At 36.2% G+C, this 14,784-nt stretch overlaps 1 protein-coding gene across 1 annotated transcript in view; it reads right to left on the bottom strand.

Moving 5' to 3' along the window:
* Positions 1–14,784, bottom strand: part of LOC109099903 (phosphofurin acidic cluster sorting protein 2-like) — a 70,614-nt gene that overhangs the window by 22,242 nt on the left and 33,588 nt on the right. The window contains exons 5-10 of the mRNA XM_042712243.1: positions 9,941–10,098; positions 8,630–8,708; positions 7,338–7,421; positions 6,196–6,255; positions 4,450–4,597; positions 419–513 (exon numbers count right to left, since the gene is read on the bottom strand). Coding sequence (XP_042568177.1) covers positions 419–513; positions 4,450–4,597; positions 6,196–6,255; positions 7,338–7,421; positions 8,630–8,708; positions 9,941–10,098 — 624 coding nt within the window. The remainder of the gene's footprint in view (positions 1–418; positions 514–4,449; positions 4,598–6,195; positions 6,256–7,337; positions 7,422–8,629; positions 8,709–9,940; positions 10,099–14,784) is intronic.

Raw genomic sequence — 14,784 nt, forward strand, 5'->3', positions numbered from 1 at the left:
AAAGTAGAATATATTAATTAGGTATAAAATACCACACATTTGAAGTTGTGTATATGAAATATTGGCTTCAACAACAAAAGGCATAATCAGTTAGTAACCTTGGATTCCATGTCTATATTTGAAAGTTTATACATTATCATAAAAAAATAAATTTCCCCTGGGGAGACAATGAATGGGATCACTAAAGGCAATATGCATTTACTACATATTTTGTCAAAACTGAGTTATGAGAGAAACTGGGTGTATTATGATCTGTCCCGTGATAGATGAGTTTGGCTTGACTTTGCTTAGATTAGGAAAGAAATTGTGAAAATTTATATTAAATATAAAAATATTATCAACATTTGCATATTCTGTATTTGCCTTTGTTTAGGCAGATTAATTCTGATAATTCAAACATTCAAAATGTCAGACGTACAGTGGAAGTCTGCTCTCTCGAATGGCTCTTCTGACTGTGCAAACTGCCGATCTCTGTCTGTGAGCTGGAGTGAGACATTCCCTCAAAGAACGGCTGAATGGAAAACATACACATGTTAAGAATATAAAAACAGTCTTAGAGCCAAGAGTTGGATTTCATGGTCAGCGATAAAGTATCAGTTAATTTTTCCTAAGTGTTCTTTAAGAGGCGTTTACACTGGCGGCGATTTGCGAAGACAAAGCAACTGGAAGTCATTCACTTTTTCACTCTGGTGGTTCAAGCATTAAAAATTGTTCCTCTTGTTTGTAATTCCTATACAAACTCTTTTTCCTCCAGAACGATCATTTTTAGCAGCAAAAAACAAAAACAAAAATCAAAACAAAACAAAAAAACTGATTCCTTGTCAAAAATAATATTTTAAATGGTGTGTCCCAAGATTTGAAGACTACCAATGAGATTAGAGCAGCTAGAAGTAGGAACAACTGCAACAATTGCAACTGGATTATTAATTTTCTCACGGACAGAGTGCAGCGAGTTAAACTGGGGGTATTTACATCTAGAACGAGCACCCTTAGTATTGGTGTCCCTCAAGGCTGCGTGCTGTCCCCACTGTTATTTTATATTTATACGAATGACTCCCCTTCCTCAAATTCTACGGTCAAGCTTTAAAAATTTTCTGATGACACTACAATCATTGGCCTTATTCATGATGTAAACGGATCAGCATATGTGACCCTGGACCACAAAACTAGTCTTAAGTCGCTGAGGTTTATTTTTAACAATTGAAATACATTGTATGGGTCAAAATTATCGATTTTTTTAAGTAAAAATCATTTTCCATGAAGATATTTTGTAAATTTCCTACCATAAGTATATCAAAACTTAATTTGAGCATCACTGATTCTTATAAGTTTCTTGGCACTACCATCTGTAGTGATCTCTAGCGGGAGAACAATGTTATGCATGTGGTTAAGAAATCACAGTGGAGGATGTACTTCCTCCATCAGTTAAAAAAATAAAATCTGTCTAGTGGAACTATATGCAAATTCTATAGGGCTATGATTCTATCGGTCCTGTGTTCTTCATTTACTGTTTGGTACAGCTCTGCTACTCATAGGGACAAGTTTAGGCTTCAGAGAGTAGTGAGAATGGCAGAACGCATTATTAGGACTGATCTACCTTCCCTTCAAGATCTGCACTTGTCACAGGTTAAGAGAGGGGCTCAGAGGATTGTCCGTGATCCTTTACATCCTGCAATCTTTTCAGACTTTTACCTTCTAGAAGGCGTTATAGTTTGGTAAAGAAGAGAACTAGCAGATTTCAGAATAGCCTTTTTACCAGTAGCCATACAAACTCTAAATTCTACTATGTAATTGTGTAATATTGTAATTTTTTTTTCTCTCTTTGTGTGTGTGTGTGTGTGTGTGGGATGCCTCATACCGGCAAAAAATTCCTTGAATGTTATGCATACCTGGGGCCCGTTTAAGAAAGGAGGTTAAGTGAAAATTCTGAGTATGTTAACACCGAAATGAGGGAAACTCTGGGTTTTCCATTTCAGAATGGGAGGTTTGTCGAACCCAGAAAAGCAGGGTAAGTCAAGCCCATTTCTGAAAGAGAGGTAACTTCTACTCAGAGTCAGTTTCCGTGGTAACTTACTCTATGAACCTAACCTGGGGTGCTTTTTTAAGAACATTTGTTGATGAGTGGTTTATTATATTTGTTGGTTGCAATGCAATTTTACCCATTGCCAACCAACAGGTTAGCAACTATGGTTTTGGGAAATGCACCCCTGGTCGGGAGAAGGTTTTCTTCGGCAAACCCAGAGTTTCTTACAGTCTCCTCCCCCTTTTTAAAGCGTAAGCAATGTTTAAATACCTCATTCATTCATTAATGCTGCAAAAATGCTTTTCTTACCGAGCACAAATATCTAAAAATTCTTACATTAAGATGCAATTTCTATAGATTAAAAATTATGTAAGGTATTTAGTCTTGTTTCCTGGGGGAAACAAGTGCATTTAAGTGCATTTTACGTAAACCATATAAAAATGTCCATCATACGGCAAACGGAAACAAGCATATTTTTAATTTCTGACCCCACTGGCAGATAATTAGCAAAATAAGAAAAATGCACTTAAATCATCTCCCCCCGCCAACGGAAACAAAACTAAATACCTTATCTCTTTTTTATGTAGAAAATGCATCTTGATTTAAGAATATTGAGATAGTTTGACTGAAAACAAGACAAAAATTCTAAGTAAGAAAATAATTTTTTGCAGTGCAGGTATTCATTCATTGCGCATATTTTCATTATGCAGACACGGTCAAAGTGACAAAAATGGCATCTCCTTAAATACAGGATCCCGTAGACGAGGAGGCTGCATAAATGGGTAGGGAGTTTTTTTCTTCATTTTTTTTTTTTTGCCATATTCACATGCATATTTATTTGAGTGGTAGCATTTTAAATGGTAGTTTTATTTGAAACATCAGAGATGAGGAGCACATTTGTAAGCCCGCTGTATGCAGACTTATATGGAAAATGTGCGTTGCTCTCACACTCTTTCTGATAATTATTTCCTGGGCACAAATCCGTCAAAGAGGATTTTCACTGATTGGACTGTAGGTCTCGTTTTTAAATGAAGCTAATCTGATAAATGATGTTCACTTGATAACATCTTGCTGTGACCTCTAGAAGTAACCCAATAATTAGAATGTTCTTCAGGATTTCCAGTGTGGTTGAATGCATTGATGACACACATATTCCCATCACCGCACCTTCTGAAAATGAATTGGATTACTGTATGGAATGGAAGGATGCCAGATGGAGGGGTAGTATGAGATATAAGCCGTAACCACCACCACAGCTGTTAAACAAATTATTTACAATTTATTTGGTCATCTTTATTTTCTACAAATACAAAAGCAACAGTTATTCTTTTTCCTATTCTTTAAAAATTCTTCTACTTGACCATCTCCTCTTCATCTGTCAGTGGTGATGGTGCAGGTTATCCCCCCAGTACAAGACTAATGTGTTAGCAACAGCCCAGTACAAGTCAGGTTTTAATTTATTTAATTTAGTTATGTAATGTGTTGGGTTGGATTATATTTAATTAGCTATTTAATTATGTTATTTGAATTGGAATATGAATTGTATTATATTTATTTTATGTGTTTTTTTTGTCATGTAGCCTACAACCATGCAACTTTTATGCTTAAAGCTTTACCTTGATTGAACTGTGTTTTTATAATTCATTTTTTAGATGCTGCTACGTTCTTTCTTTTTTTTTTTTTCTTTTTTTTTTTTGCTGTGGGATTCCATTAAAATGAATATTAGTTCAATAATTTACCATTTTTACTTCTGATATTACAACAGTGATTAAGAATTAAAGTTATTTATTGACTCTGAAGTATGCAGACGTCTTTTTGTCGGTGCTGTTGCCATGGTGAATCATAATTTCAGAGCTCCATTGATCATGACTTCTCATAGTAAACCTACTCCGATTTGATTGTCGTAGTCCACGCGCTAAACTTTGGGTCAGAAAAGTTTAGTGTTTGTAGTCTCAGGGCAAGTCAACTCAGAGTTTAAGTTTCAGAGTTGGTTGAACCTCCTTATTGAAACAGGCCCCTGGCCAAAAAATGCTGTTGTTGTTGTTGAGTCTCAAGATTTGAAGATTACCAATGAAATTAGAGCATCTAGAAGTAGGAACAGCTACTACATCTAACAATACAGTGCGAACCGAACGAAAAATGTGAAAGTTGAAATAACTGGAAGCAATGTGAAATATATCCACAAGGATATCTAGTTTGCTCGCTACTAACTGTCTCCAATTAAATGCTGCAACTTTGTCAAATACACTAGTTCCTCTTTAGAAGTCTTTATAACAGCCAGGGAACTTTGCATGACTTTATTTACCTGTGGAATGACAAAAAAGCAAATTGGTTTAAGCCAGCCAATCAGATGTGACTTTGAAAATGACTTGCCATTTTTGTGTGTAATATGCATCAGACTAGCGCTGTGACTCATGGCTCTTACTTTAGTTTGGGTTTGGGAGTGCTGAGAAGACTCTCATTGTCCTCCATCTCTGGGCCACTGTCGCTCTGGTTATAAACCTCCAGACTGTCATACAGAAGATCCAAATCTTCAACCTCCTGCGTCTGATCAACCGGGTCTGAGTCCAGGACCTTTTTAAGCCAGCAAAAAATAAATAAAATGTAGATATGTATGGAAATGTAAGAAAAAACCTCATAAAACATGAAGAACATGACCAAGTCACGTTAAACCACAATGACTTCATGACAATTAAGCATAATGACATAATTAAGCAATTAAGCAAATTACATATTTGTAAATCAAAAATAAATAATTTTAAAATTGTGATGTAATGCCTTTAGTTCATGCCAAACAAATATCATTATGGTATTTTATATTATAGTTAATGAGAAATTACTACAATGCCTTAATGAGATGTTTTTTGTGGGAAAATGTGACTTAATCATGTTGTGTGATTCGCCTATTTTAAAAAGCCAATATGTGCTGAAAAACCAGGCATTCAATGCAATCTTTTTCAGACAGGATTTTCACAGGACAGTACAATCACCAGTAATGACCCATTCATACTATAAAATGCATCTCCTCAGGCAGCTGAGACTAAAAGACAGAGAGTTCATTCTGTAAAAGTAAACAAAAGACAGAAAGAGGATAAAAGATGGTCTTAAAGTAAAGGAGGCACATGAATTATTATTATAATAATGGGAATTTACACTATTGTTTTTCTTTTCCAAGATAATAATAAAATAAACAAATTTCACTCATTTTACTCATCTTTGCACTGCATTGTGTTCACAGCTGATCCATCCTTTATAAGTGGACACTGATTTAAAATGTGTCAGCGCACAAACAGACTTTACATTAGCATTGTTTTGCTCCACTATCACTGCTTAAAAAAGCATAACACTAACTTGGCCAGGACTAAACCAACTTAAACCAGCAAAACACCATAGATCAAATTATTTCCATAGTATGTTTTGCATTGCTATGAATGGTGGTTAATGTTTTCTCAAAAAAAAAAATATATATAAAAAAAAACCTGGAAAGGCGTGACTGCTGTTGGAAATTCCCAAAAGTTATATCATTTTTTCAAATGTCAATCACGTTTATGTCATAGATGTTTTGAAATACACTACATATTTGAGACACACCCAAAGTGAACTATTGCATTGACAAGCCCATGTTGGCAATGCTACTCATGGGAACAGCCTGCCAATGCAACAAAACTGTGTCATCACCCTGAATCAGGAAGTTGCTGGAATGATTGCCAAATAAATCTGGATCATTTGCTGTAGGGTTTGGATAACGGAATATGGCAGCCAAGGCAAGAGGACGAGGAAGTCAAAGAGTCAAACAGCTATCAACTAACAAGCTTAGACTCTAACAATGAGACCATAAAGCTGCTTAAATCATGCCAGTAGGCTCTAGAAATATGTATGGCCTAAGTCATGGCCACATGAATTGTCCTCTTAAAGCAAAGCAGTAAGTTTAGTTTTAGAATAGCTCTTCATCATACTGTATCTTAAAACTGCAGAAATCAAAGCTCCTCTCACATTTCAGCTACTAGATCAATCATTGCCAAGTCCTAGGGCTGTTTTTATAAAGGTTGAATTTCATGGCTGAAGTGATTCTGTGATTACAATGCACAGGACCGCAAAGTAGAGAGTGGAGAGTTCAGAACTTCCGGCAAACATATTTCTTTCTGATGTAACATATGAGAGACAATTCTCACCTCATCAGATACTTTGAATCTTTTCAGGAGGGCAACAAACTTCTGCTTGAAATTGGGTTGCTATAGAGAAATTGAGAGAATGTCAAAATAAAAAATGATGGTAATTTTTGGTATGTGTTTTAGTTAAGACAGTAAAATAGGTAAAAGCAAAAGACTAAATGAAAAAATCAGCATTCACCATTTTTGGTCTGGCTTATTATTAGGCGTCTTTAACTGCTATGTACTTGCATAAAAAAATCGTTAGGTACAACAAACTTACAGTATGTTGTATTGCTAAACAATTTTGTTGCTATCTATGTGGGATACAGTTAGGGTTTTGGTTTATGGTTAGGATTTTAAGTCGCTTTGGATCAAAGCATTACCTAAATGCATAAATGTAAATGTATGTTTAAGGTAGGGTTAAGGAGTAATTAAAGCTGTAACTACAGAAATTAAATATAGGTGTAATTACATGCAAGTATTTATTTTTAAATATAAGTACAGAGTTACAACACAAGTTCACTGTATCACATTTAAACACTTAATATATAGTGGGTCCCAATTTTTTAAAATATGCTTCAGAAAAGTGTAAGGAAATCTATATTAATGTCTCTTAAGTTTACACATTGATCCTGGGTTAACAATTCTGTTCCTGATGGTGAGCTTAGTTTAAGAGGATTAGAACATCACATTCTATGTCCTTCTGTGAACTAGATAACACTGAACCGAACACCACCTTCAGGACAAAAAGGCAATTTGTCTTATGTTTCTATCAGGTAGCTGCCTGAAGTGACTTGTATCAAGACAATTAATCTATGATAATAGATTGGGTCATCAGACTACTGCTGTGATAACAAAGACTTCAGTGTATTTTGACGAATATTGGTCAGCCAATATGGATTTTGTAAAGATCAGACATGCAGAAACAAATAGAGAACAGGGTGGATTATTTGACAGCAATATGCAGTATAATATAATTGAATCATATCAGCTATCGACACAGTTATCATATTAGTTAGCAAAACTGTTATTTCTGGTATACAAAGATTTTACAAATGGTGTTCCCCAGGGCTTGATCCTAGGTCCAATATCTTTCTGAAAGTGCTCAGATCTTTGTTACTGGCCCCCAAGGATAAATGCAGAGGGAGTATATCTGTACATACTCGGGTCATTGATGTGGTTCTAATCATTTTCCTCCGAGATTTTTTTGGTTTCCGCTGAACATCATCATCTTCATCATAAAGGTCCTAAAAAACAATTTCAGGAAATTTGATGCTTTTGTTAGGTAGAGATGCTTTTCTAAAGATATGAGGCACATTTTTTAATTAACAACACAGTGCAAAAAACTAGTTTCTTAATCACTTACCACCCGAAGTCTAGTATAATCAGCCATTAAAGGGGTCATATGATGCGATTTCAATTTTTCCTTTCTCTTTGGAGTGTTACAAGCTCTTGGTGCATAAAGAAGATCTGTAAAGTTGCAAAGACTAAAGTCTCAAATCCAAAGAGATATTCTTTATAAAAGTTAAGACTTGTCCAAGCCCTCCTAAAATGCCTCTTTCTAACACACCCCCACATGTCTACGTCACTGTGTGGGAAGATTTAAATAACACCGCCCAAATGTTCACGCAAAGAAAGAAGAAGTAACTTTTATTCTCGCTCTTGTCGCTGCCGCCATGTTGTTGAGACGCTGTGTGTTTCATTGTGAAAGCGAAACTACTTTGTTTGGCCTCTGTTGTAGTTTTCGCGATAAGAAAGAACGTGCTGGTCGCTGAGGAAATACATTAACTTCGCGCCGTGGATCGTTGGAACGGCTTTCACCGTGGATGAAGTGGAGTCCAGCATGGGGGTGTCACATGTGGTTGCCGCAAAACCAGCTGCGCCATTCTCAAGTCCTCCAGCCGTTCCTCACTTAAGCTCGCAGTGTGTGACGCTGTGTGATGCATTTTATGGAGGACTGTCGGAGGATGGAGGACGGCATCACAGTATGTTGAGGTATTCAGCCAATCACAATGCACTGGATTATTCAGCTGGCCAATCAGCATACACCTCGCTTTTCAGAACGATGAGCTTTGTAAAAATCGACATGTTTCAGAAAAGCGGGGCACAGAGGAGCAACAATAATGTACATTATGTGGAAAATAATGTTTTTTAAAACTTTAACCGCATAAACTCATTGCATTACACCAAATACACAACAGAATTTTCTTTTTAGCAACGTCATATGACCCCTTTAAACAATGCTATCAGTGATGGAATTCTTTTTTAGGGAAATTCTCCCAATACTCCCAATAAGTTAATGTAAGCGCTGCAAACTAACACCAATAAGACTACATTCAAAGCAGAAAACAGGTTGCTATATAGAAATTTCACTTCATTTGAAATTTAATTTTTTTTAGAGCAAGACATATAAAGACATGTTAGCAATAAAGACATGTTAGAAAGAACTCCTGACCTGGCCTTGAACAGCGTCATCACTCGCCTCTTGCTCTGATGAGTAACTATCATCGTCATCTTCAGAATAGTTATCCATATCTGGAGAACGGTCTGTAGGATAATGAGACATTTAATGACCCTATGTTACTTGACATTTTAATGCAGCAAAGGTCTCAGGCATACAGTACCATCTGACATCCAACAGAAAAAAAACCCAAAGCATTGAAAAATGATTCATTAAAAGCTTGTAGAAATTTTATCACTCCAATTTGAGAACACTTGAGCTGCTGAAGCTACTTTCCCATTTAATGTACTGCAGCATCAGTGACTTTTTCTTTGTGTGTGCTCTGCGATGATGGATGGGAGGATGTTTTGTGGTAGAGAGTGTTTCCGGGGGACTTTTTATCTTTATTGCAGCTTAATGCACTCAGACTACCCATTAGCATCTTTAAGTCAATGTAATGACTGTACAAAAAAACAAAAAAAAAAACAATCACTGATGGAATATTGTGGTTTGTACAGTCATGCAATTGTAAGGACAACTGGGTATATGAAGTGGTTTGGCGCAGTGGTTAAAGATTTAGCCAGTATGTTTTCCCCTCCTTGCTATTTAGATGTTGGTACATTTGTGAAATTTCATGGTCAAAAAAAGGTCCACTGCCTGTTGTCAATACTGTAGCGATGTATGAAGCACAGCTCACACCAAAGTTACTTTCAAACCAAGCAGCTTTCTGTTGGTCAACATGGCAAATCCGCATGACCAGTTAGAACCTGTAGTTACTTTTGTTTAGTAAAATCTTTCGCCCTCACGTGATTCGTGATTGTGTGGATTCCTATTGAAAACAGTTCTGTCATGACAACTCTCTGAGAGTTTAGCTTGGTAATATAAATGGCAATGTTAATGTTAATGTTTACTCTTGGCGGAACAGATCTGCTTCGATGCTGCGGCAAAGCAAGTACTGAGACTTGCTACTTCCAATACATGTGAGCATGTAAGAAATACTGCTGCTGCATATATATATGGAATAACCCTGTAACAGATCTATACAGGTGGAGCTGGGGAAGGTGGAGGGTTTCTGAAGTGTGCTGCGGCTGCTACAGCAAGCACTAGCCAAGTTTTGAATACTGACCAGCAAGCTCATTGGCTGCTGATGCAAAAGAAACCAATCACCTGCTCCATGTGAATAAAGATGTGATTATATCAGATCGAGGTAGAACCTATCGGCCTGCACCATCTAGAGTTTCATGACAGAACTTTGTATTAAATGTGACCACACTTTCAGAGTCATTTCCCTTTTTAATGTATTTTTTATTTTTTTTGTTATATTTTGATTTTTTATTTTTGTGTGGTTTATGTATGTTGTCTTCTGGGTCAATCGGTTGGCTGGACAGTGAATAAACACTCAGTTCCGCTGCACGCACTGGTGCTTCCTTCACGTTACTGTGGAGACCCAAAATCTGGCCTCCATCTGTCGGGTGCTGCATCACCTTTAAACATAAACACTCAGAAATAAGTAACACATGGATAAAAGAGTCAGACGCCTTCTTGTGCTTTCAGCTCAACTACAGCTCATGACCTCCATCTGAAAGCCTAAGTTTTTTGTCAATTCGAAGTTGCATTCCCCATCGACCTCTTGGACAGATGAATTGTCCCCTATGTTTGGTGTTTTCTGTGTTTGAGTTTCAACTGAATATGATTATTGCAGGAATCTCAGCAGAGAGGAATTTGGAATTTGTGGGGGTGAAACTGCCGAGATTAATTGCAGGCATTTACAGAAAGCTAAATAGCTGAATAAAATGTACCAGTAGGTCCATGCTCACATAAAGGCCCCCAACACTCCTATACACTAGACCTTTTTAGGAATAATTGTCTTGAAACAAAAGAACAAGACATATTAGTCATTGAGTGTTCTAACGTTCTAATTATTATTAACTCGAGTGGCCCCAAATTGAGAGACTCTTACAAATACAACAGAGAATGAAAATTTTGCACTCATTCCTTACTTTTAATGAATATCCAACTAATCATTCAGATAACTTAATAATATTTGCATTCTAAAGATTCTGAGAACTGATACTTTCACAATCTTCACCTAATCTATTGGTATCTATTGCCTGAAACTTTTATGTTATTATATTTGTAATGATGAAGTTGCAATTTAGAACATTAACTTTAAAAGTAATACTGACTAACACAAAGTTATAATTATAATCAAGAACTTTACCATCCTTTTTCTGTGATTAATTGCACACTTCATGAAATTAAGCATAGACCATTTATCTTGTTTCAAATGTTTATTTTGTCATCATTTGCTATATCCAGCAAAGTAAACCAAAAGATTGAAGGGTGATTTTCAAAAATCTATATCTTCTGCAAGCTTTTTTAAAACATAAATTTAGATGTCTTTCCAAAAAAGGACACTTACAAACTCCAAAAGGACACCAAAGAACCAAATTATATAAGGAGTCCATATAAGCACATATGAAAGGAAAAAAATCAGAATTTTATAGTATGTGTACAGTGCAACAGCAAAGAGCTTTTTTACATTTTAGAGAAGCCAAGTTGTGATACCCAACAGGACCACATGGAGATGCCAAAAGAACCTTAAAACCAATCGCCTGCTGACTGTATATATCTACTAAAGTACATGGATCCATTCAGTATAACTAAACACAGCAACATAAACATGACAAATCAAAACATTATCATGAATGTGTGTGGAAACAACGTGAATGTATGGAAATGTCTGTGCCTGTGCATAAATACAATGTGCGATCAGTGCGTCAAGAGCACTCATACACGCATTAATATAATGGACTCACGAGTGCTTACTGTACGACTCCTGTACGCCACCGCAATTGTCTTTACCTTGATTGCAGTATTTATCCATCAAAACTTTACTAGCGAGACTGGTTATCCAGTCGAGAAAAATGGACTCCCGAGTCTTATCTGGCCATACAGCGGTGGGATGTGTTGACAATCTGTTTAGTCTGTACTTCACACAGCGCAGTGTGACGTGTGAGGGCTCACGCTCTTATGACTTTACTAGCGAGACTGGTTATCCAGTCGAGAAAACATTGTTTGTGTTTTAACTGGACAAAAGTCTTTGGTCTCTCTGCAATCTCTCATGTAATCAGCCTGGTTTCCTTTATATTAGCGCTGTTTTGGACGGATTGTTTGAATGCATTGGACTGTGTTTTGGACGGATTGTTTGAATGCATTGGACTGATAATCGCAAGCAGAGAAGCAAAATTGGCTAAAGGGTTAGAATAGAAATTGCACTTCAGTAATTTTGTGTTAACTGCGTTAAATTATTTTAGGATTAGGATTGTAAAATTAATCAAATGTGTTAACGAGTTACACCATGTCTCTACACCAGATGCGAGCGGCAGGGCACGACAAAAACACTATAGATCTCATTATAATCAGTGATGCTGTCTACACCATAGATGCCGTGCGGCACGACATGACAAATCCTTGACAGAAAACTGCTGCTGCGTTCTATTTATGACTTAACAGCAACAAACTGCAGAAAAACAGTTATTTACTAGCAGCACGGGTGCCAGTAAATAACTGTTTTTTTGTTTTTTTTTACAGTTTGTTTCCTGTAAATTAATTACAGTTTATTACTGTTAAATTATGTTTCTTCTTCATCTTAAATCTTTAACCCTTTAAACCCCAAAACAAAATCCTCAGTTTAAAATGAACACTTATGTGCGCATACTACAGAGTTTTAGAGTAACAATGAATCAGTGAAGTTAATGAGACAATTCTGTGATTAACTGATGATTGAGCATTAGTGATGAACAGCTACTGTTAACAAACAGAATCACTGAAGGAAAGAGAAACACAAGAACTACAGCTAAATTCAGCCACAGCCTTAGATGAAATCAACTGAAATAAAAGAATAGATCAAATCTCTCAAAATTTGATTAAACAACTCCTAAAAAAACAACTTCACCAGATTCACATTACTAACCAGAGTGACTTTATTTCTGTCAGATGTCTACAGAAGATCTTATTGAGATTTAAAGAGGTTTAGGTGTTTTTTTCACACTACCATGATGGAGATCAGTGTTTACTTTAGTTTAGCTCTTGATGGAGATCTTTTTTTAATTTAGTTTTTTTTTTTTTTTTTCAACACCTTTAACACATGCTGTAAAAACACATTTTTGGAACTTATTATAGCAAAAAAGTCACCAGAAAAAAAGAATGTGGTATTGTTGTTTATAGATTGATAAAAACAAACATTCTCTTATTTCTGATCCAATCTCATGTCCCTTCTCTTATTGAATATTGAGACTACAACAAAAGAAGAACACTGCTGAGCCGTAAGTTATGAAAGACTTAAGAAAATATCACTCATTAAACAAAAACCTTTATGTAAATTAGACAGACAGATCAAAATCAGCGTATGAATCACAACAATGGTGACAATCACAAAAAATAAATAAACAGATAAGTTCTGAACATCACAAAACATGCTACTAAAACTTAAGACAAAAGCAAAAATACAAGCACATATGAATTCAAGAAAATAAGTGTACAATTCAGGGGCATAATTTATTAATGCCAAAATGCATGCTGGGAGTCATGGATGAGTTTTGTCCTGTGCTGGTACCCAGCATGCATTGCATCATGAACCTTTTGATTGTCACCATTGTTGAGATTCATATGCTGATAGTTGATGTGTCTCTTTGAGTGTTGCTGACACTTGAAGCTTAAAATATTTAAAAGCCAAACTGTTCTTAAATCCATATGTTCAGTTTGTCACATTACTGTTCAATCTTATAAAATTAAAAAAAATTGTAATTCACTCATATATTTCAACACCAAATTATTCTAGCAACACTTTAAGTCAGTCTAGTAGATCGTGGCTGACGGAAACAGCCATAGTTTTTTGACCACCCACAGAAATATTGTTATAACAGATGTATCGTAAAGACACAGATATAGCAATCAAACAAACATAAAGTTCAAAAGTCAAGGGTCAGGAGCCCAACTAAAGCAAACACTGATCTCCACAATGGTAACGTCAAACGAAACATTAAAACATCATCATCTAAATCTCTGTATCTCTCAATAAGATCTTTTGATCTCTGATCTGACAGAAATAAAGTCATTCTGTTTAGTAATGAGTGAAGCTGGTAAAGCTGTTTGTTGATTGTTTAAATCTTCAGTTGATTTCATCTAAGGCTGTGGCTGAAGTCAGTTGTAGTTCTTGTGTTTGTCTTGTTTCTCTTTTCTTCAGTGATTCTGCTCGTTAACAGCAGCTGTTCATCCTAGTCTGAATTCACTCATTAGTTCTCATTCTCTCTGTCAGGTGGACTATATTAGTAAACTCATGTAGGGAATAGTGAATGACGGTGTAGGGTGTGATTTGAAACACAGCCTCAGAGTGTCGACTTTGAACATTGTTAATTTACGATATATAGCAGCAGGCTACCTTCTCGAAAATGAAGAATATTACCCAGAATGCACTGTTTTAATGAAAAACAGCATGTTGCTGTCAAAATTTGGCCGTTTTTTTTACAGCAATTTTTAACAGTGTAGGTAAAGGGCTACTACTACTACTACACCTTGCTAGTACTGGGTTGGACCCCCTTTTGTCTTCAGAATTGTCTTAATTCTTCATGGCATAGATTCAACAAGGTGTTGGAAACATTCCTCAGAGATTTTGGTGCATATTGACATGATAGCATCACGCAGTTGCTGCAGATTTGTTGGCTGCACATCCATGATCCGAATCTCCCGTTCCACCACATCCCAAAGCTGCTCTATTGGTGCTAAGGGGCCCAAAGTGTGCCAAGAACATAGTGGTCTTCTGCTGCTGTAGCCCATCTGCTTCAGGGCTCGACGTGTTGTGTGTTCAGAGATGCTATTCTGCATACCTTGGTTGTGACGAGTGGTTATTTGAGTATTTGAGTGGTATATTTACTGTTGCCTTTCTATCATCTCTAACCAGTCTGCCCATTCTCAAATTACAGAGTTTTGTTTTGTTGTGTTTGGACAAATGGTGGTACATCAATGTTTGTGATTTGTGTAAAACAAATAAAAGGAGCTACAATTGCTTTTTTCAGATATTTTAAAGTATCGGTTGGTTGTATGAACTATTATGAAAACATTTGAGAGTTTTGTGGACAGTGTTTTGAGAAAATTATTCACATGATTTG

This window comes from Cyprinus carpio, chromosome A22 (assembly GCF_018340385.1).
Source record: "Cyprinus carpio isolate SPL01 chromosome A22, ASM1834038v1, whole genome shotgun sequence".
NCBI lineage: Eukaryota > Metazoa > Chordata > Actinopteri > Cypriniformes > Cyprinidae > Cyprinus > Cyprinus carpio.